Source organism: Cucurbita pepo, chromosome LG15 (assembly GCF_002806865.2).
Source record: "Cucurbita pepo subsp. pepo cultivar mu-cu-16 chromosome LG15, ASM280686v2, whole genome shotgun sequence".
NCBI lineage: Eukaryota > Viridiplantae > Streptophyta > Magnoliopsida > Cucurbitales > Cucurbitaceae > Cucurbita > Cucurbita pepo.
In genome coordinates, this window is record NC_036652.1 from 8,578,857 (window position 1) to 8,602,452 (window position 23,596).

The window sequence follows — 23,596 nt, forward strand, 5'->3', positions numbered from 1 at the left end:
CAAAAGATACAACCATGGAATCCAAACTCCATGGGCAATCTATTTTGTGAACGGTACTTTTGAGTTACAAACTCCATAAGCAATTTAACTTACAAACTCCAACACAGAAATCAATGAGATCATAAATAATTCACAAATGGGAGGAGGTTCCAAACGACACAAATGTTGTATGAAATTAAATCACAATGTACAAAGCCGGAGGTGGGGGAACGTTGAGCAAATATGAAACTAAGCTTCTTCACCTACCTTCCCCTAATAATTCATGGAGCATTGGTTCAAAATCATTGGCTGGCGTATGCTTTGCACCAACAACACTCGAACTAGTCGATGCATAACGGCCAGTATCAGGTTCTTCAGTTGATGGATTATCTATAAAGCTTGTAATGTCATCAAATTTCCAATCAGTAAGGTAACCTGGTTTGGAAGTTACAGGAGTCACTTCGATGTCTCCGGTCAGCATTGCCACTACGCGGGACATTGATGGCCGAAGAGCTGGGGATGTTTGAGTGCACAGAAGAGCTACACCAATCACCCTCTTTACTTCCTCCTTGCTGAACTCTGATAATTCAGGATCCACCATCTCAAGTTCACAGTTGTTTTCGTGGAGGTACCATGCCTACAACAAGCAAAACAGGAATTTATCAGACAACTTCTAAGCGAAATTTAAATGGAAGCGATAAGATGAGGAAGCACCGCCTAATTGAAATGTCAATTTTCTATTGTATACCCTTCTTGGATTAAAACGGCCAAAAATATTATCTATTCACTTGGGGCCTCATAGACAGATTAACATTAATGTCTGAGTGATAATGTATATATTTCTGTCCTCTGTCATTGAGTTATGAGAGAAAATGCAAGGAAAGATATTATTGATCAGTTTTTATTGTTTTCTTATGCTCCTCTCATGTTTCAGCCAAACTGCTAAATTTAAACGATTGCTCGGGACTCTCCAGCAAATGTATGTTCAGATTACTATTGATTTAAGTTCAAGGGTAAAGTTAATAGAGAAGGATGAGAATAATATGGAGGTAATAGAGAAGGATCTGAAAAGGATATGATTCAAATAATAAGCTTAGGGAGGGTGCTTAGAAAGAGGCAGTATAAGTGGCATCTAAGTGAGAGAGAAGCTCTTTAATCCGTCTTTACATTTTATCAGAAACATTCAAAACCTTTTCAGCCGTAAATCTTCAAGAGTGTGTTAGTTCTTTTAATTTCACTGGAATGGGTTTGAAGATATTTGTTCTACTCTGGGGAGGGGGGGTGATCCTAATGAACAAAACAGGAAAAACGAATCATTCTTACCCATTCGAGAAGATAAATTTTGTCTTGCTCTAAGCTTGGGTCTGAATTTGGCCTTCCACTGACAATTTCAAGAGCCACAACGCCAAATCCAAACACATCAGCCTTTTCCGTAAGGTGACCACGCATGGCGTACTCAGGTGCAAGATAACCACTGCAACAGTAAGCTGGCCAACATTAGTGCTTGTACCCAAAGAAAAAAAGCGAAAACACAATTAATGAATTAATCTTACATTGTCCCAGCGACACGGGTGCTTATATGAGTCTTTTTGTCGTCGTAAAGTTTGGCTAAGCCAAAATCTGAAATTTTGGGAATCAGATTACCGTCAAGCAGGATGTTACTGGCCTTAACATCTCTGTGCACTATGCGAAGTCTTGATTCCTCATGAAGGTAAGTGAGACCCCTTGCTACACCCACGCATATGTCAAAACGTGTTGGCCAATCAACAGTCAAATGTTTATTTCCTGCCACACAAAACCCATGATTAAATACAACTATCTTTGCTTTCAACAGCCGGAAAATTGGATATAAATTCCTTACCAAATAATGCTTGGTCAAGACTCTTGTTTTCTAGAAACTCATAAACAAGGAGACGTTTGTCGGCCTCAATGCAACATCCATATAATTTTACAAGGTTACGATGTTGCACTGCGGATATTGTAGCAATCTCAGCGACAAACTGGCTCTTTCCTTGGTGGGATGCCACTGAAAGTTGCTTCACAGCAACCACTCTTCCATCGCTTAGTGTTCCCTGCAAGGATAAAAGAAATCAGATATTAAGTAATAGCAATACTTCAGAACGTAAAAATAGATATAATCTTCCCACTATCGTACAAACTTCGAAGCAAATACAGTAATTGAAATTGGTAAAACTGTTATGATACGTCATATTCTCACATATAAGATTGACTCAGTTTGAGATAAACTATCCTTTTCCCCGCAATGGTTATAAGTTTACTAAGATCTACAACATTATCTTTTCTTCTTTTACACAAACAAAATTTCCGAAATTTATTGGGTAGTTTCAGATAATTGAATCAGATGTGAATAATACAACAGGAGACAACCATGATAATGACATTTTCCTAGCCCTATCCACTTCTTCGCCATTTTAAAGAGAGACCATACCTTGTAAACAGGTCCAAATCCTCCCTCGCCAAGTTTGTTGGATGGATTAAAGTCGCTTGTAGCACCCCTTAGTTCAGAAAAACTAAAAGTGTACGGTCTAGCATCTATCCCAAGGAGCTCTGCAAAATAATAAAAATAAATAATTGGTATAGATGTGGATAGAAATTACAGTATGCCTCCTCCAATGTAGATCCAAAATGGAAGAAAATACAGCAATAAGGGACCAATTTATGCAAGCATTTAATGTGGAATGCAACAGAATCAAGATGCAAATAACTACGTCGAAGCAGATTCCTTGTAGTTACCTTCATCTTCATAGGCACGACGCCTTTTCCTTCTCTGGATGACAAAGAAAACTGCACCAATAATCAGAAAGAAAACAGATCCTAAACCAACAACGAGCCCTACAATTAGGCCCGTTCTATTATTCTCCTCAGTATTTGGAGGTACGTTGCTGACAGTTGGTTCAAAATCTGCAGAAAAGCTCACTAATTTCAGTACTTGAAAACAAGGACACAACAAAGAACAAAACTTGCCATTACTAATTACCTGGGGTAGCACTGATGGCTGAAACGGAGGGTCCAAAAGCACCCTGATTAGGTATGCAGCAAGTACCTTTGCCTGCCCAAAAGAGATGAATTTCCAGGAAGCTTTCTGTAACTTCAGCCGTAAAATTCTTTCTGACAGCAAGGAAAGACCCACCTGCCTCCTTTCTGATATCAAAATTCTGTAAGACACGATTTCCCTGGAACCAATGATGATGAACTCAGACAAAGGAAGAGAGCAACAGATAATCGCAAAAATGAAGGCACGTCGAAAAATGGAAATGAGTTGGTGAAGGAATAACACAGGACCAAATGGAAATATAATATTAGAAAAATGAAATTTAAAATATAAGGCGGATGACACTTGTTCTTACTGCATAAACAAAACTATAAGTGTTGCTAACACCCATCAACTAAGAAGCATAGACACGGAAACGGCGACATGCCAATTTCTGAAAATGTAGGATAATATTTTTTTATTATTTTTACTTTTAGAAGATACAAAAACAACAACCCAAAATGTACATAAAATTAATTAAAAAACAAAACGTGAATGAAAATTTAAATGTAGATAAAATCCAGTAAGTCATTGAACCTACTTAAACCCAATAAAGACAAAGACCAACATGCAACAAGTGATTTCTCTAATTACAATTTTAGTAATTGAATTTTCAAATTTGTGATTAATAGGTCTGAGCTTCAAAATGCTATGTACTAGATTCCTAAAATTTTAACTTTTTGTCTAATAGTTCACTAAAGTTTACAAATATCTAATATCTCTAAACTTTCAATTTTGTGTTTAATAGATTCTTCACATATTTAACATTTTTTAAATCAATGAATCTATTTCACATAAAAGTGAATTTTGTGTAGGACAATAACATGGTGAAAGTTAAAATATTGTACATTTTTTTAAAATTAGACAGAAACTTAAAATATTGCATCAAATTTCCAGGGCCAACCAACTTAAAAGCCCTTGTCATAACAGTGTCAGGCAAAGCTTCTAGAAAAATATTTTTTTCCCTCGCCTGGAACTATGGTAGAGGAAGACTCATAACAAGATTATATAAATGAAGAATTAAAAAGAAACCTGGATATATATATCAAAGAGACGCCTCCCACGGCTTTGCCATGTATTTGAATCTGGGAAAGCTATTTCTGCAAAATGAAGGTTCACTGTGTAGTTTCCATTCTCAAGTCCCAGTCCATAGTATCTCAATGATGAAGCAGATAGACGCTGTGTCTGAAAAAGTTCTGTGTCAAGGGAGTTTGGGAATTGAGACAATGTCTTGCCTATGTATTCAGGATTGTTGGTCCCAGTGAAGTATCCAGTATTACTAACGGCCCATCTATTTGACTCGGTAACAAAGTATGTAGCAGGACCGAGAGTCTCATTTTCCCTTTCAAACAAAATCCCTGATGAACTTGTGATCTGTGGACCTCCACACTTGATCCCAAAATCAGAATCTGGCATCAACATACAAGACAGGAGTTATGCATAAAAGATATCCACACGTAGGACGGTGCATCTTCTGATTTAACAATTGCCTTATGTCAAAAGTTAGAAGCCAGAGGTAGTTTTTCCTCTTCCTCAGAGAAACAAACAACAAATAGGAAGAATTTATTTTGTAATTTCTACTCACATCTTGGACGGTCTCGATTACAAGGAAAGTTGCGTTGAAGACAATTCAATCCAGAAGGCAAACCACTGAAAGCAAAAGAGAGATGTGTTAAACAGACCACCAACGAAGAATTTGTGAACGCAAGGATATTAAATGAACTCATGGAAATACCTGCTACTTGAACCTTCAATTGTGAAATTGTTGACTACTAAATTTCTGCATATCAAAGCCAATAAGATTATAACATAACCTTCATCTTAATATTACATTGAGTAGGTAGGCAGTGTATTATTGTCATTTGCATGATTGTAGAGAAAAAGAACAGAAAATCAGTGGCACATTACTTACATCTGTAAATTTTGCTGGTTGATCCAAGGAGGAAAGCTCCCTGATAAATCATTATATGACAAGTCTCTACAAGATCAAGTGGCAAGGCATTAGCACTCAGTACAGAAGTTAACAACCAAAGAAAGGTGTAAAAGGAAAATGTGAAAAATGACTATTAAGATGTGTACTTATCGAGTCAAGCTAAAGATTTCAGCTAAGCATTCCTCGACAATGCATGTAGGGTTTTGGAATTTTAAACTTATTTTGAAAAGGTAGACAGATTCTTTAGTGTCTTAGCCAATAAATCTAAGCATGCCAAAAGAACGTGTTGCCACTGTTTTCAAATTGAACAAGCATATGATTGTTTGCCTGAATGAATACCATGCCTTCTCAAAACCTCAATCTCAAAAAGCACGTATTTAAAAATAACCCAAGAAATGCATCCTATGCAACTTCTTACTATGAATATTTCAACTTGGTAATCGAGAAGTTTGATAAAAGATGCATTCCGTTGGAGCATAGTGAAATATACAGTAGAATCTTTCATATATCTTTGAGATGGAAAAATTTTCATTTCCCAGGAATACAACATATCTTCCATCTAATTGACCAAAAGAAATATTGCTAAATCAGATCTACTTGTAAGGGGCATCATTAACTGAAATCAAAATTTACAAGACGAACTCACATATTAAGAAGTGATGCACTCTTCTGTGTAGGTAGGGTCCCATTTAACTTATTATTTCCAAGAAACCTGAGCAAAAGACAGAATATACACTTCAATTCGACAAAAAGATGGTGGGAGTCAGATAGTTAGTGTAGGAAGGGTTGGATGTTACAAGTGTGACAGTGAACTCAAATTGAAAAGCGAGCTTGGAATCTCTCCTGTCAAGTTGTTGAAGCTCAAGTCCCTACAATAGAAAGGAGAATGGAGTCACTTCATTACCAGAACTACAAGAACTTTTAAGAGTAAAATGCGATCTTCAAATAGGATTCAACTCCCCCCCAAGAGAACTAAGCTTCATAATAGTAAGAAAAAAAAAAACAAGGAAAACATGTTACTAGATTTATCATCCAAATGGATACCATCTTAATTTATATATCAGTTTGGAGATGAGATGACACCAACACAATTTCTTAAAAGAGCACATGAACACTGTTGTTTCTAGGGTGATTTGGTGAGGCAAGGATATCATACACAAAAACTGACGTACAGGTGTACGAGTCAAATTTGTTTGCAACGCAAATAAATCTAACTTAGCTCATTACAAGCAACAAATTAATTTAAACGGTTATCCGTTGATGAGGAATTCTTACAGCTGGGTAAGTCTACGAAATTCTCCAATGTTGGATGGAATTGAACCTGTCATATTATTATTTCTCAACACCCTGCAAGAAAAGGAACATTATAATCATAAAAACGTTTGGTTGATTGAAAATATAAAAAGATAATAACAGCAATGAAACAAAAAATGGAGCCAACTCACAGGATAGTTAGAGATGCCATATTCCTGATGAATGCTAGAGAAGAGCTCCCATTGGATAAATCACCTATTCTCCTATATTAATTATATATGGAACATTAGCAATGAGTCAAGAAGTACATAGACCAATTACACTGAAATGGTTAGAGTTACTCACAACTCCGTCAAAGATGTCAGGTTTGAAAATGTCGATGGTATGGGACCTGTAAAAGAGTTTCCTTGAAACCTCCTACAAAAGTGAGTAGATAATAAACGGACAGACCTTCAACTTAACTAGAAATTGCAAGTAACACACAAACTTCTGCATAGCATAGTTTGTGTTACTTGCAATTTCTACTCAATTTTGGAGAGGGAGAGGGGGGGTTTGGAGCTAAGAAGAGACATGATAACATAATTTTCTTACAAAGACGTTAGCCCTGTCCAACTCCCGATGAAATCAGGTATTCTGCCACTGAATTCATTGTCTGATGCCCACCTGTTCAGAAGAGAGATTTACATATGAATGATGCATCCTTGGCTGATAATGTTAGGAAAAATTAAAGCCAGAAAATGGATTACACTGTATGCAAGTTTCTTAGGCGTGAAAATGATTGAGGAATACCACCAGAAACTCCAGAGCTATCAATGTATCTATCAAGACAAACATGATCAACAAATTATCAGTATAATGAAACAGTGCAAACGCAGAGTAAAGGTAGGATCACCACAACTAAGTGGAGCAAAACCCAAGTCAAAGATTGAAACTCGAGACAAATCTATTCATTCAGACCATTCAGCATGCTCAGAAATGCATATCACAGATGAAGGGACCCAAAGTCAAATTCGTATTTTAGATTCTTGCATCAACAAACTCCCAGTTAAAATAAAATGATCATGACCATGAATAGGTAAGTACTATGAGTTAACCCCAGGATAGGGAACCGTTAAGATCAATGAGTTTTTTCTTTCACAAAAGCTGGTTTAGCTTTCAGTCTTTTCTTTCTTTTATGTCACCAACGTTATACTCTTCATCAACTGAAGTTTGGCTCTCAAACATTTACTTGGGTATGCAAATATTCAACATATGAGGTTCGTTTTGTAACATTTTTAAGTTCTATTTATAACTTGTTAGAATTATATTGATGAATGTCAAATAGGATATAATTCCTATCATGCATACAAGAGTGAGTTTTAATGTGAGCTTTCTATCAATAATAGCAAGTCATCTTTTTCATGCCCGATAAACATAAACAGACTGGTATTTCTGGCAATTACAAAAATCATGAGATACGGCAATGGCACATCCAACAATATCCTGAATATAAAAAAATAAATAAATAAATAAACTGAGGGCAACCACATGACTACAACATTTTAGGTTTTTATCCCACTGGTCAAAAGTTTGATACCAAAAAATTCAGATCTAGTTGTTGCAAACTAGGAAAGGCAACCCCATAAGCATAATTTACACATGTAGATATAAAAAAAGGTTCAAAATATTTTATAAACAAAAACTAAAAAACAAAGAGAAAGAAAGAAAAGCTTACAGTTCCTTCAACATAGAAAGATTTCCAAGCTCTGGCGGTAAGGGACCAGAGAAATTGTTGGATCCGAAAGCCCTACAATATCAGTCAAAACGCAACAGTTAAATATGGTCATATGAAATATATACAGCCGCATGACATATAATACTAATGATCTGCATTTGTACTCATGAAAAGTTTCATTGGTCCCATTCATAAGGAAGGAAAAGACAGAAGCATGTGAGTAAAATTTAGAATTTTTGAGTGGACAAAAAATTATTTCATGTAACTAACAAATCAATTGAAAAAGTTAGCTCCATAGATTTAATAAAAAGGAACGGGATCAGCTAGCTATTCGGATGTCCTCCAGAGTTGAGTAGAAACAGATAACTTACAACAGTTCCAGTTTAGAGAGAGATCCAAGTTCCTTCGGAAGTTCCCCTGATAATGCATTAATGCCCAGGCTCCTAATCATAATTTGTTTAAAGTTAGAAAATGAATGAAATTCCTTAACGTTGATGTTCAATATGATATTATGTCTTTTGAGGTCTCTAGAAAAAGCTATGGATTGTCTTACAACTTCCGCAATTCTGTGAGATTACCAACAGATGGAGATAGCGTTCCAGTCAAGAAATTTTGATCCAACTTCCTGAAAGAAATTCAGTTCAATTTAATTGCACAAGATACCAATAAAACTTTCCACATTACACTTAATATAATATCAAATACATATATATATGCGCCAACATGAACGCAGATTGTTCTAAGAGCTCACGATTCAAATTCTCCACTCAACAAATGATGTAATATTCTAAAAAGTCTGTGTGTGTATATAAGGAAGAAAACATACAGATAGGTGAGGGAAGTTAATGTCCATAGCTCTGGTGGAAGTACACCAACAACGTTTATTGCATAAACGTGCCTGCAAAACCATATAAATAAGATGAATTCAAACTGAACAAGAAAGAAAACAAAGAACTTAGTTTGTTATGAGAAATAAATATGATCTTCTCTGATCTTTTCTTTCAAGTAGATTATATCCTCTTATGATCGACCAGATTTGTCAGGATGCAAAACATACAAGCAATATGGCGGCATTGGTCCTCTGGANTTGTAACGGCCCAGGTCCACCGCTAGCAGATATTGTCCTCTTTGGGCTTTCCCTTTCGGGCTTCCCCTCAAGACTTTAAAACATGTTAGTTAGAANTTTTTTTTTTTTTTTTTTTTTTTTTTTTTTTTTAATTTATCAGCGAACATTGCAAGCTTATGGATATACTGTATAAATTCCTGCAACTCAGATCCTTTTTTTTACGGTCCATGTATATCAATGCTTAAACGAATGAAAGTAGTTAGAATCGAATATCTGTAATGGCCAGATCCACCGCTAGCAGATATTGTCCTCTTTGGGCTTTCCCTTTCGGGCTTCCCTCAAGGCTTTAAAACGCGTTTGCTAGAAGAAGGTTTCCACACCCTTATAAAGGGTAGTTTGTTCTCCTCCCCAACCAATGTAGGACATCACAATCCACCCCCCTTCAGGGCTCAGCATCCTCGCTGGCACTCGTTCTTTTCTCCATGTGGGACCCCCACCAAATCCACCCCCTTTGGGGCCCAGCGTCCTTATTGGTACACCGCCTTGTGTCTACCCCCTTCGGGGAACAGCGAGAAGGCTGGCACATCTTCTGATGTCTGGCTCTGATACCATTTGTAACGGCCCAGGTCCACCGCTAGCAGATATTGTCCTCTTTGGGCTTTCCCTTTCGGGCTTCCCCTCAAGACTTTAAAACATGTTAGTTAGAAGAAGGTTTCCACACCCTTATAAAGGGTGGTTTGTTCTCCTCCTAACCCATGGGACATCACATTGTCCCAACTGTAAATTAGTTTTATTCATCAACTTGATTCTGGATTTCCACAACTAAACTCAAGTCCCAACAATCGCACATGCAGAATAGGAATGCTCAAGGCAATCGTAAATTAAACTAATCCGAATTGCTCCAGCTCTTCAAATGTAATGCGATAGATGCAGAGAGAGAAAGAGCGAGAGAGAGAGAGAGATACAGTTGAGTAATGAGGCAGGTTGCACCGTTGTTGGCTGAGCAATCGCATTTTATAAGAGGATTGAGGTTTCCATTAATGTCAACGGGGGTGGTAGTGTCGACTGCCCTCCCACTGCACAAATTCCCGCTTATATTCCACGCCCCTGATGGCGCCGATATACGCCATTGTCTAAATATGGAATTCAGAGCTCTTGCTGCACACACACCAAAAAAAAAAAAAAATCACTCAAAAGTCAGTATCAATTTATTCCAATGTAGTTTTTTGAGTAAAGTCTTCAGATTTATGTCTACTTGTTGGTGATCCTCACAAAGATGAATAATCAATTCATGAACAAAACAAAAGAGTTCAATTGAATTGAATACTGTTTCTTAATTCTGGTGTGGGAATTCAGAGCTTCTAAGTGGGTCTTTTGGTTGCGTGAAACAAAAGTGAGCAGCTTTTTTTTTCATGTCAAAATCACCGGTGTATTCCCTACATATATACATGGGCATACCTCGAATCGCTAGCTTTTTCCTCTGAGAACACACTAAAGGTGGGGGAGAGAGAGAGAGAGAGAGAGAGAGAGAGAGAGAGAGAGAACCCTGATCAGGATCGGTGGTGGGCTGAGTTGAATTTTGAGCTTCAGACAAAACAGCCAGGTGGCAGACAATGGAAGCAATAGCACAAACAGCAAAGATGAAACCTGAAGATGAAGACGCCATGAACATGGACATGGAATTGGAAGCTTGATCAGTTACAGACAGAATTATGGAGGGAGGATTGATATGAATTAGCAACAGCGCATCCTTAGATAGAGAAAATGATATTTTGTTTATAACAATCCTAAAATTCAAGAGATTGGGACAGCCATCGAATTAATGGGATATTCTGACCAAAACCGTGACGACAAAAAATATAACAGAGTTGAAAATTCTGACCAGGAGGTGACGATTGAGACTTATTCAAGTTCTCCATTAATGAATTGATTGTCTTGCTTTACCAATATAAATAATAATAAAATGAGCATGGGAAAGGCAAGTGGCGAAGCAACTAAGCATATAAAAATTGCAGCCCATGTGCTTGAACTCAAACAATTAAGCGTACAGTGGTAGACAAGTATTCCTGGGTCGCATGGAAGTCCGGTTAGCCACCGTCGAGGGCTGGGTTGAAAATCACAGCATAAAATTCAAATTGTAGAGATTAGGTGAGTATTTGAGGTGGCGGGACCGCAAATCTGAGGGTCAAGGGCAATGTGTGAATAGAGAATTAAGTGGTAGTTTTACCTGATGTGGGTTGGGTTGACAATTCAAGGCTGGTGGCTGACGGCGGTGGCCCTGCATTTATCCACTTGCGCTCTATGCCGACGGCTGTCAATATCAGAATTCATAGGGATTGTAACCAGAACAACTGCGTGCGCGCCTTTTCCGTACACTGAGATGGCCCAAATCGTGTTAAACGTTTGTATTGGCCCCATTTGGACCGCTTCTTCCTCTTCTACACTACCATGAAACGTTTCTTCAGCTTAAGTTTATTATTTAAGTTATAGTGTTTAACCGTGTATTTAAACTCGAGAACAAGCTGAACAAAAGAAATAAAAGGTACGTATGATATGGCAAGAACTGGAGGCTGTAACATTCAAACAATTTAAGTAGCAAACTCAAGAACATAAATAATTGAAATCATATATATAATTCAGGAATGTTGTATTGTAATGTACAAAGTCTGAGGTGGGGGGGAATGTTGAGTAAATGTGAAACAAGAAAATGAAAAATGTCAATACCAAGCTTGTTCATCTACCCGGCCCCAAATGATTCATGGAGCAGTGGTTTGTCTGGCAATTTCTTTATATCAACAACATTCGAACTTGTTGATGCATAAAGGCTACTATCAGGTTCTTCAGTTGATGGAGTATCAATAAAGCTTGTAATGTCATCAAATTTCCAGTCTATCAGGTATCCTGGTTTGGAAGTTACAGCGCCCACTTCAACGTCTCCAGTCAGCATTGCTACCACGCGGGACATCGATGGCCGAAGAGCTGGGGATGTTTGAGTGCACAGAAGAGCTACACCAATCACCCTCTTTACTTCCTCCTTGCTGAACTCTGATAATTCAGGATCCACCATCTCCAGTTCACGGTTGTTTTCGTGGAGGTACCATGTCTACAAGCCAAAACAGGAATTTATCACAATGGAAGCGATTCATTCTTATGAACAAAACAGGAAAAACGATTCATTCTTACCCAATCAAGAAGATATATTTTGTGTTGCTCTAAGCTTGGGTATGAATTCGGCCTTCCGCTCACAATTTCAAGAGCCACAACGCCAAATCCAAACACATCAGCCTTCTCCGTAAGGTGGCCACGCATGGCATACTCAGGTGCAAGATAACCACTGCAACAGTCAGCTGGCCAACATTGGTACTCATTACCAAGAAAAAGGAAGCGCAAACACACACTGAATTAATCTTACATTGTCCCAGCAACACGGGTGCTTATATGAGTCTGTTTGTCATCATAAAGTTTGGCTAAGCCAAAATCTGAAATTTTGGGAATCAGATTACCATCAAGCAGGATGTTACTGGCCTTGACGTCTCTGTGCACTATGCGAAGTCTTGATTCCTCATGAAGGTAAGTGAGGCCCCTTGCTACACCCACGCATATCTCAAAACGTTTTTCCCAATCAATAATCAAATGTTTTTTTCCTGCCACACAAAACCCATGATTCAATACAACTATCTTTGCTTTCAACAGCCGGAAAATTGGATATAAATTCCTTACCAAATAATGCTTGGTCAAGACTCTTGTTTTCTAGAAACTCATAAACAAGGAGACGTTTATCGGCCTCGATGCAACATCCATATAATTTCACAAGATTGCGATGCTGCACTGCAGATACTGTAGCAATCTCAGCAACAAACTGGCTCTTTCCTTGGTGGGATGCCACTGAAAGTTGCTTCACAGCAACCATTCTTCCATCACTTAGTGTTCCCTGCAAGGGTAAAATAAATCAGATAGTTAGTAATAGCAATACTTCAGACTTGAATAATACTCCTTTGCCATTTTAAAGAGAGACCATACCTTGTAAACAGGTCCAAATCCTCCCTCGCCAAGCTTGTTGGATGGATTAAAGTCGCTTGTAGCACCCCTTAGTTCAGAAAAACTAAAAGTGTACGGTCTAGCATCTATCCCAAGGAGCTCTGACAAAAAATAATAATAATAAATAACTAATTGGTATAGGTGTGGATAGAAGTTTCAATATGCCTCCTCCAATGTAGACCCCAAATGGAAGAAAAGGCAGCAATAAGAGACCCATTTATGCAAGAACTTAAGGTCGAATGGAACGGAATCAAGACGCAAATAACAACTTGGAAGCAGATTCCTTGTAGTTACCTTCATCTTCATTGGCACGACGTCTATTCCTTCTCTGGACGATAAGGAAAACTGCGCCAATAATCAGAAAGAAAACAGATCCTAACCCAACAAAGAGACCTACAATTAGGCCCTTTCTATTATCCTCCCTTGCAATTAGGCCCGTTCTACTAATCTCCTTACTACTTGGTGGTACGTTACTGACATTTGGTTTAAAATCTGCAGAAAAGCTCACTACTTAACTGAAAAAACTTGAAAACAAGGACATAATAAAGAACAAAACTTGTCATTACCAATTACCTGGGGTAGCACTGATGGCTGAAACGGAAGGTCCAAAAGCACCCTGATTAGGTATGCAGCATGTACCTTTCCCCGCCCAAAAGAGATGAATTTCCAGGAAATTTTCTGTAACTTCCGCCGTGAAGTTCTTTGGGACAGCAAGGAAAGACCCACCTGCCTCCTTTCTAATATTAAAATTCTGTACGACACGATTTCCCTGAAACCAATGATGATGAACTCAGACAAAGGAACAAAGCAACAGACAATCGCAAAAATGAAGACACAGCAGAAAACGAACATCAGTTCGTAAGGGAATAACACAGGACAGACTGGAAATAGGGTGGATGACACTTGTTCTTACCGGATAAACAATACTATACAAGTGTTGCTAACAATCATCTATCAACTAAGAAGCACAGACACAGACACGGGATAGACCAAACATGGTGACAGTTTCCCGACTATATATAGGCAACGCTTTGATGTAAACCTTTCTTGAGGACAATATTTTTTGCCATGGCCAGGAACTATGGTGGAGGACTCATTACAAGATTATATAAATGAAGAAGAATTAAAAAGAAACCTGTATATATATATCAAAGAGACGCCTCTCACGGCTTTGCCATGTATTTGAATCTGAGAGAACTATTTCTGCAAAATAAAGGTTCACGGTGTAGTTGCCATTCTGAAGTCCGAGTCCGTAGTATCTCAATGACGAAGCAGATAGTCGCTGTGTCTGATAAAGTTCTCCCACAAGGGTGTTTGGGAATTGAGACAATGTATTGGCTATGTATTCAGAATTGTTGGACCCAGTGAAGTATCCAGTATTACTAACCGCCCACCTATTTGACTCGGTAACAAAGTACGTAGCAGGACCGAGAGTCTCCTTTTCCGCTTCAAACAAAACCCCTGATGAACTTCTGAACTGAGGACCTCCACACTTGATCCCAAAATCAGAATCTAGCATCAATATACAAGACAGGAGCTATGAATAAAAGATATCCACACGTAGGACGGTGCATCTTCTTATTTAACAACTGCCTTATGTCAAAAGTAAGAAGCCTGAGGTAGTTCTTCCTCCTCCTCAGAGAAACATACAACAAATAGGAAGAATTTATTTTGTAATTTCTACTCACATATTGGACGGTCTCGATTACAAGGAAAGTTTCGTTGAAGACACTGCAATCCAGAAGGCAACCCACTGAAAGGAAAAGAGATATGTGTTAAACACACCACTTTAAGACAACGAAGTATATGTATACGCAAGGATATTAAATCAACTCATGGAAACACCTGATACTTGAACCTTCCATGATGAAATTGTTGGCGACTAAATTTCTGCGTATCAAATCCAACAACAGATTGCAACATAATCTTCATCTTAATGTTACATGAGTATGTAGGCAGTGTATTACTGTAACTTGCATGATTGTAGAGAAAAAGATAGAGAACAGAAAATCAGTGGCACATTACTTACAGCTGTAAGTTTTGCTGGTTGATCCAAGAAGGAAAGCTCCCTGATAAATCATTATATGACAAGTCTCTACGAGATCAAGTGGCAAGGCATTAGCACTCAGTACAGAAGTTAACAGCCAATAAATCTAAGCATGCCAAAAACAAGCATATGTGTGTAGGCCTGAATGAATACCATGCCTTCTCAAAACCTCAATCTCAGAAAGCACATCCTATGCAACTCCGTACTATGAATATTTAAACTCGGTAGTCGAGATGTTTGATAAAAGATGCATTCCTTGGAGCATAGTGAAAAAACGGTCGAATCTTTCATATATCTTTGAGATGGGAAATTTTTCATTTTCCAGGAATACAACATATTTTCCATCTAATTGACCGAATTAAATATTGCTAAATCCGATCTACTTGTAAGGGGCATCGTTAACTGAAATCAACATTCGCAAGACAAACTCACATATTAAGAAGTGATGCACTCTTCTGTGTAGGTAGGGTCCCAGTTAACTTATTATTTCCAAGAAACCTGAGCAAAAGACAGAATATACACTTCAATTCGACGAAAAGATGGTGGGAGTTGGATAGTTAGTGTAGGAAGGGTTGGATGTTACAAGTGTGACAGTGAACTCAAATTGAAAAGCGAGCTTGGAATCTCTCCTGTCAAGTTGTTGAAGCTCAAGTCCCTACAATAGAAAGGAGAATGGAGTCACTTCATTACCAGAACTACAAGAACTTTTAAGAGTAAAATGCGATCTTCAAATAGGATTCAACTCCCCCCCAAGAGAACTAAGCTTCATAATAGTAAGAAAAAAAAAACAAGGAAAACATGTTACTAGATTTATCATCCAAATGGATACCATCTTAATTTATATATCAGTTTGGAGATGAGATGACACCAACACAATTTCTTAAAAGAACACATGAACATTGTTGTTTCTAGGTGATTTGGTGAGGCAAGGATATCATGCACAAAAACGACGAACAGGTGATGAATCACATTTGTTTGCAAAACAAACAAATCCAACTTAGCTCATTACCAGCAACATATTAATTTAAACGGTTATCCATCGATGAGGAATTCTTACAGCAGGGTAAGATTACGAAATTCTCCAATGTTGGATGGAATTGAACCTGTCATATTATTATTTCTCAGCACCCTGCAAGAAAAGGAACATTATAATCATAAAAACGTTTGGGAGATTGAAAATAAAAATAAATAAATAAATAACAGCGATGAAACAAAAGATGGAGCCAACTCACAGGATAGCTAGAGATATCATATTACTGATGAATGCTAGAGAAGAGCTCCCATTGGATAATTCACCTATTCTCCTATATTAATTATATATAGTATATTAGCAATGAGTCAAGCAGTGCATAGACCAAATACCCCTGAAATGGTTAAAGTTACTCACAACTCGGTCAAAGATGTCAAGTTTGAAAATGTCGACGGTATGGGACCTGTAAAAGAGTTTCCTTGAAACCTCCTACAAAAGTGAGTAGATAATAAAGGGATAGATCTTCAACTTTACTGGAAATTGCAAGTAAACAAAAACTTCTGCATAGCATAGTAAATAAAATGGAATTGAATGAAAATCTACAGCATAAGTAAACCTTCGACCGTTGCTTAGGTCATCAGGCCCCATTTTGGAGAGAGATGTTAGGAACAACGGACATCCACATTGGTAAGATATCGTACACTTTGAGCTTAAGCTCTCATGACTTTGCTTTCAGTTTCCCCAAAAGGCCTAATACCAATGGAGATAGTGTCCCTCTCTTATATACCCATGATCTTCCCCTTAATTAGTCGATTGAGGACTCCAACAATCCTCCTTTCGAACAAAGTACACTATAGAGCCTCCCTGAGGCTTCCTTCCCTGGAGCCCTTGAACAGTCTCCCCTCAATCGAGGCTCAACTTCTCTCTAGAGTCCTCAAACAAAGTACACCCATTGTCGACACCTGAGTCACTATGGCTACGCTTCGAGGCTCACAACTATCGACACTTAAGGATGCTATTGACCTGGCTAAGTTAAGATAAGGGAATGACTTTGATACCATGTTAGGAACAACGAATCAAGCTCTCGTGACTTTACTTTTGGTTAACGCAAAAAACCTCGTACCAATGAAAATAGTGTCCCTCACTTAAATACCCATGATCTCCCCCTTAATTAGCTAACGTGGGACTCCAACAATTCTCAACAAATGAGGGGGAGGGGGCGTTGGAGAAAAGAAGAGACATGCTAACAAAATTGTCTTACAAAGTTGTGAGCCCTGTCCAACTCCCGATGAAATCAGGTATTCTGCCACTGAGGTCATTGTCTGATGCCCATCTGTTCAAAAAAGAGCTTTATATAAAAATGATGCAATCTTGGCTGATAAAGTTAGGAAAAATTAGATCCAAAAAATGGATTACACTGTATTCAAGTTTCTTAGGCGTGAAAATGATTGAGGAATACCACCAGTAACTCCAGAGCTATCAATGTATCTATCAACACAAACATGATTAACAAATTATCAGTACAATGAAACAGTGCAACGCAAAGTCAAAGTAGGATCACCACAACTAAGTATAACAAAAGCCGAGTCAAAGATTGAAACTCGGCACAAATCACAAGATGAAGGGACCCAAAGTCAAATAAGTATTTTAGATTCTTGCATCAACAAACTCCCAATTAAATAAAATGATCATGATCATGAATATGTAAGTACTATGAGTTAACCCCAGAAAAGGGAACCGTTAAGATTAGTGAGTTTTTTCTTTCACAAAAATTGGTTTAGCTTTCAGTCTTTTCTTTCTTTTATGTCTCCAACGTTATACTCTGCATAAGTTACACATATAGATATAAAAAAGGTTCAAGAATTTTGATAAACAAAAAGCCAAAGAAAAAAGAAAGAAAGAGAGAGAGGAAGAAAAGCTTACAGTTTCTTCAACATAGAAAGATTTCCAAGCTCTGGTGGTAAGGAACCAGAGAAATTGTTGGACCCGAAAGCCCTACGATATCAGTCAAAACGCAACAGTTAAATATGGTCATTATGACATATAATGCTCAGGATATGCGTTTGTACTCGTGAAAAGCTTCATTATTCCCATTCATAAGTAAGGAAAAGACAGAAGCATCTGAGTAAATTTAGAATTTTCCAGTGCATAAAAAATTATTACATGTAGTTAACAAATTAATTGAAAAGGATAGCTCCATAGATTTAATAAAAAGCAACAGGATCCGCGAGCCATTCGAATGTCTTCCAGAGTTGAGTAGAAACAGATAACTTACAACATTTCCAGTTTAGAAAGAGATCCAAGTTCCTTCGGAAGTGGCCCTGATAATGCATTAGTTCCCAGGCTCCTAATCATAATTTGATTAAAATTAGAAAATGGATGAAACTTCTTAACGTTGATGTTCGATATAATATTATGTCTTTTGAGGTCTCTAGGATAAGCTACTGATTGTCTTACAAGCTCCGCAATTCTCTGAGATTACCAACAGATCCAGATAGTGTTCCTGTCAAGAAATTTTGATCCAACTTCCTGAAAGAAATTCAGTTCAATTTATTTGCATGAACTACCAGTAAAACTTTCCATATTACACTTAATATATGCGTCAATATGAACATAGATTAGTAGTTAAGGCATACAGATAGGTGAGGGACGTTAATGTCCATAGCTCTGGGGGGAGTACACCAACAACATTTATTGCATAAACGTTCCTGCAAAATCATATAAATAAAATGAATTCAAACAGAACAAGAAAGAAAACAAAGAACATTAGTTTGTTATGAGAAACAAATATGCTGTTCTCTGATCTTTTCTTTCAAATAGATTATATCCTCTTATGATCGATCATATTTGTCTGGATGCAAAACATACAAGCAATATGGCGGCATTAGTCCTCTGGTAAAACTGTTTTTCTTTTTCTATCTGCGGACATTGCAAAGTTATTGATATAAACTCCTGCAAGTCTGACCCTATTTTATTACAGTCCATGTATATCACTAAGAAGTGGTTAGAAACGAAAGTCCAAACTATACATTAGTTTTATTCATCAATTTGATTCTGGATTTCTACAACAAAACTCAAGTCCCAACAATCGCATATGCAGAATAGGAATGCTTGAGGCAATCGTAAGGAAAACTAATTATGTAACAACTTGATTTCGATACCTCGAATCACAGGTTGCCATGTATACTCAAGGGTAAAAAGGAAGGTAAAATTTTCTTTTGTAAAACGGGAGACTCAAAGGAATTTAAAATTTAAATATGCATTCAAAACCGACATAAAAGTAGTTTAAAAGTAATATCCACAGAGTCAAATCAAAATGGTTTACAAAAATACACAAGTTTCGAGGAGTAGCTTTAAAATAGTAGGAAAATGACAAAAAGGAAGAAGACTCGATCTAAAAGGCACCCCCTACAGCTGCACGGCTCCACACGCTCCCGCCATCAACAGTGGTCTACACTTCATCTGAAAAAAATAGAATAGCATGGAATAAGTATAAAAATACTCAGTAAGCAACTTACTTATAGGCTCTTATCGAACTTAATCCTATACATATAAACTTTGGCTATGTGCTCATAACTGTTTTAACGATCGCCCAAACTGTGGCTAAACGACTATACCAAACTTGGTAGGACACTGTACAACTACCCTCAGCGTACCTCCTTTAGGGAGTACTCAATCCCTCTCATGTTCACAACCTAGGGTTTTCTGTTTTCTTGGCTCTAGGTGTCACGTATGTCTAGGTCCTTCATCAGTCTTGTGCGAGGAGTGCTTCGAGTCACTATGGCCCATGAAAAGGCCCTAAGGTAATATCCGTCGATATGGAGGAGCCCTTTCTGCTCTAAACGGTGACTGTACTTCATACCTATCTACCTACTGAGCTCTAATCAGTGGATTCTCCCTAATAGTGTCGGGCAACATCTACCTGTTCCTAAGATCAGTAAACTACCTGTCACTACGCCCATTCCATACTAGAACAGTAACTACTTGCCCATGTACCCGCATCCGGTTAGAACAATAAAACTACCTGTCACAATACCCTTTCCAAGCTGTGACAGTAAACTACCTATTCTTAGAAACAGTGACTACATGTTACTTTGCCTCTTTCAGGCTAGAACATTAAAATACTTGTCACTACACCCTTCCAGGTTAGAACAGTAAAATTACCTGTCAATACGCCACACGAGCTGGATTAGTAAAAAGGTCATGGCACTCCCACTAGGCACCACTGATATGAACTGCAGTAGTATACTCTTTATGACTACTAATATCCTTTATGGGTGACAACTAAGTCATGTGTAACAAGTAGACCCTAACCTCTGTTAGTTAGTTCACGAATGGGGGTTGCACCCCATTTGTCCCTATACAAGGTACCTGGTCAACCTAAGGAGGCTATGGAACTCATGACTAGGTGGTAAGACCAAAGTACGTGAAAAGTAACTCATAGTCTATGGAAACCATAATTAGCACTCTATGGCATGCATGCGGAAGCTGTATGACGGTAAATATAATTAAGTGGTAAACTATTCACTGTAGAAAATAAATTTGCTCTGATACCAATTTGTTGTAATTAAAAACCGCTCTGATACTAATTTGTAGAAAAATGGACGCTCGCTCTGAAACTAACTCGTTTAGATAACTCTCACGAAACTTTGAAGGGGGTGTCGAGAGGGGAGAGACAAGGAGACAAATAATTCTCAAAAGCCTTTTTCTATTTCACAGAAGTTTCAACTCTTTCTCCTTTTTCTCTTTTTGCTCTACTTGCTCGGATGACTCTTGCTCTACTTGCTCTGATATTACAATGAGAAGTAAAGCCTATTTACAAGTTTTTCTAAGACTAAAAATGGTCATAACTATCCCACCTTTTGTTTACACGTTATCTCACCCATAAACTACTCCTTTCCTAAAATACATATGGTTTTGACTGAATTTAAAAACCAAAATTAATAACAACTTCTTTCCTTTTTTTTTTCTCTCTCATTGAAGTTTATTTCCAACATTCACATCATCTGAGCACAATTCTCGTGAGACTAGGTCAAACTAGGTTCCTAAACATAATACTCAATTATTGTCTTCAATACTAATCGACTCCTACAAGTATTTCTTAGAAACTTGCTCTATATGGTTACTTACTTGATTGTAGACTTTCCGAGCTTGTTTTGAGTCTTTGAAGATATTCTAAATTTCTTCGAAATTCCTCGATATGCCCTAAATTAAGTCAAAACAATAAAACTGATGAAAATTGCTAGTTTCAAATTCGTTAAAGAGAAGGTTGAGAAACTAACCATTGACTGTACGGTCATCTTCTCCAACTTGCGTGCGTGCGTGCCATTCTGCTTACCTTCCTTCTTTTTTTCATTTTTTCAAATATCTTTTATTTGTTTTCTTCAAATTACACGTGTTACAAATTCTAAATGCTCCAGCAGTTTAAATGCAATGTGATAGACACACACACATATAGAGAGAGAGAGAGAGAGAGATTTACAGTTGAGTAATGAGGCAAGTTGCACCATTGCTGGCTGAGCAATCGCATTTTATAAGAGGAATGGGGTTTCCATAACTGTCAATGGCCGTGGTAGTGTTGACTGCCCTCCCACTGCACAGATTCCCGCTTAGATTCCACACCCCTGATGGCGCCGATATCTTCCATTGACTAAATATGGAATTCAAAGCCCTTGCTGCACACAAAAATATTACTCACAAGTCAATCAATCCATTCCAATGTAGTTGTTTGCGTAAAGTTTTTCAGACTTGACTCGTTGGTGATCCTCACAAAAAACGAATATAAATAAGCTTAATTTACGAACAAACAAAAGAGTTCAGTTGAATTGAATGAAAGTAAAGTGTAGCTTGCATCATATAGCTCTTTCCTCCAAACACACTAAAGGTGGGAGAGGAAAAGGAGGGAGAGAGAGAACCTTGATCAGGATCGGTGGTGGGTTGAGTTGGATTTTGAGCTTCAGATAAAACAGCCAGGTGGGTGATGATGGAAGCAATAGCAGAAAAAGCAAAGATCAAACCTAAAGATGAAGACGCCATGGACATGGAATTTCAAGCTTTATCAATCACAGACAGGATTAAGAAGGGAGGATTAGTATGTAATAGTCATATTTGATTCATGGCTATCCCAGTCTGTAGAAATTTGGGGTGACTTGGAAACTTCTGCTATCCCTTCCGTAAATAAATAAATAAACAAGGGGCTCCATCTTCTTGACCATCCACGACCATGACTTAAAACATGTCAGACGCGTATATCTTCTCAAACATTTTTCCTTGTAGTTCACAGTAGTTCATATCTCACCAATTCTACTCATCCTCAATTTAGTCATGTTTTGGAAGTAATTCGAAACTGTTTCGAAAAAGACAAGCAGCTGAAGTGCTCCAGGGAAAATACAAACCAGATTATAGTGGAGCATTAAACTCAGTTAGAAGTGGGCTATATCCTGTTGTCTAATATGCCTATCCATATCTGGTTTAGACTAATAAGCTACTTCCTAAAACATTGAAGAAGTTTGGGAAATTGGGTTGCTGTTACCATCATCAAATAGATTGATGAGGTCATTGTTTTATTAGAACAAAAAATCTGGAGGGGTTTTCTGATATGTTGAATTTCAGGGAAAATTGGGCGAGAAGAATTCGGATTCAGCCTTAAATTTGAGGGGTCCCAATACACAGCAAGCAAGCAAGCTGGGGTCCGCCCTTTTCAGATATTGAGTAGTCTTCTGGGTTGGGCCCAAACAGGATGAAAATTTGCATTTCCCCCCCAACCATTCAGCATCTGCTCCCTTTCCACGGCCACTTGCGTGTAATGTGATGACCTTATCCATTTTGGAGTCTCCCTCTTCTACCCAACAAGTTGCTGTTTTTGGGGTTCTGAGTTTTCAAATCCAGTCGCTTTTGTTAGGTCAAGTGGACAAGTTTTTGGAATGGTATATATATAAATGGTCACTTTCAGGAAGGACCATGAAAGAAAGGGGAAGAAGAAGAAGAAGGGCAACTGAAGAGGCTTTGGTTTCTCTTAGGCTAGGCCGCTCTGGCAATGTGGATTTCCTGGTCATTCTCTGCTCATTCTGCCCTGTAATGCCACTACCATAAAGCTCCATATCTCTATATATTCTTGCTTTTCATTGCTTTTCTTTTTTGGATATCCATTTTTGAACCCTTTTTCTCTTTCTTAGCCCTCAAAGATCAAAATCAATCGCAGCTGAGCTGAGGTCATCTCCGTACCAAACCCAAACTTTTTTTTTTTTTTACTTTCTGGGAGAGCTTTTGGGATAATTGAATGGCCATTTTGATTTCTTTCTTTTCCTTTAGTAAAAGTGAGAAAAAAAACCCAACTTTTCCTCAGCTTTCCATTTCTTCCTCCCCCTCTAATTATGGTTTCCAGACAACTTCCCTTTCCCTTTTGCCCCTTTTAGTTTTAGATAATATTATTTGTTCCCCACTCTCATTAAAAAGTTGTGAGTTGAAGCCTAATTAATGTTAATAACCTGTGGATAGACTGAAGAAGTAAAGGAGGCAAGAAAAAAGCAAACGGGGCCAGTGT

General features: G+C 37.9%; 1 protein-coding gene across 1 annotated transcript; it reads right to left on the reverse strand.

Annotated features, from left to right (window-relative positions):
- Position 1: 1 nt before the first annotated feature.
- LOC111811393 lies at positions 2–23,103 on the reverse strand. The gene is made up of 48 exons (XM_023698209.1): positions 21,969–23,103; positions 21,536–21,728; positions 18,690–18,761; positions 18,511–18,582; positions 18,329–18,400; positions 17,977–18,048; positions 17,470–17,541; positions 17,315–17,386; positions 16,471–16,542; positions 16,316–16,387; positions 16,141–16,212; positions 15,667–15,738; positions 15,516–15,581; positions 15,066–15,131; positions 14,882–14,926; positions 14,725–14,789; positions 14,172–14,548; positions 13,610–13,805; positions 13,331–13,528; positions 13,019–13,137; positions 12,719–12,929; positions 12,411–12,642; positions 12,182–12,332; positions 11,740–12,101; positions 10,544–10,818; positions 9,964–10,156; positions 8,759–8,830; positions 8,486–8,557; positions 8,304–8,375; positions 7,933–8,004; positions 6,965–7,036; positions 6,810–6,881; positions 6,564–6,635; positions 6,410–6,481; positions 6,240–6,311; positions 5,762–5,833; positions 5,611–5,676; positions 4,944–5,009; positions 4,767–4,811; positions 4,617–4,681; positions 4,064–4,440; positions 2,978–3,173; positions 2,734–2,901; positions 2,429–2,547; positions 1,841–2,051; positions 1,533–1,764; positions 1,303–1,453; positions 2–616 (listed from the first exon to the last, which is right to left on the reverse strand). The coding sequence occupies exons 1-48, from the start codon at positions 22,093–22,095 to the stop codon at positions 239–241; spliced, it is 6,390 nt and encodes a 2,129-aa protein (XP_023553977.1). The 5' UTR covers positions 22,096–23,103; the 3' UTR covers positions 2–238.
- Between the last annotated feature and the right edge of the window lie 493 nt (positions 23,104–23,596).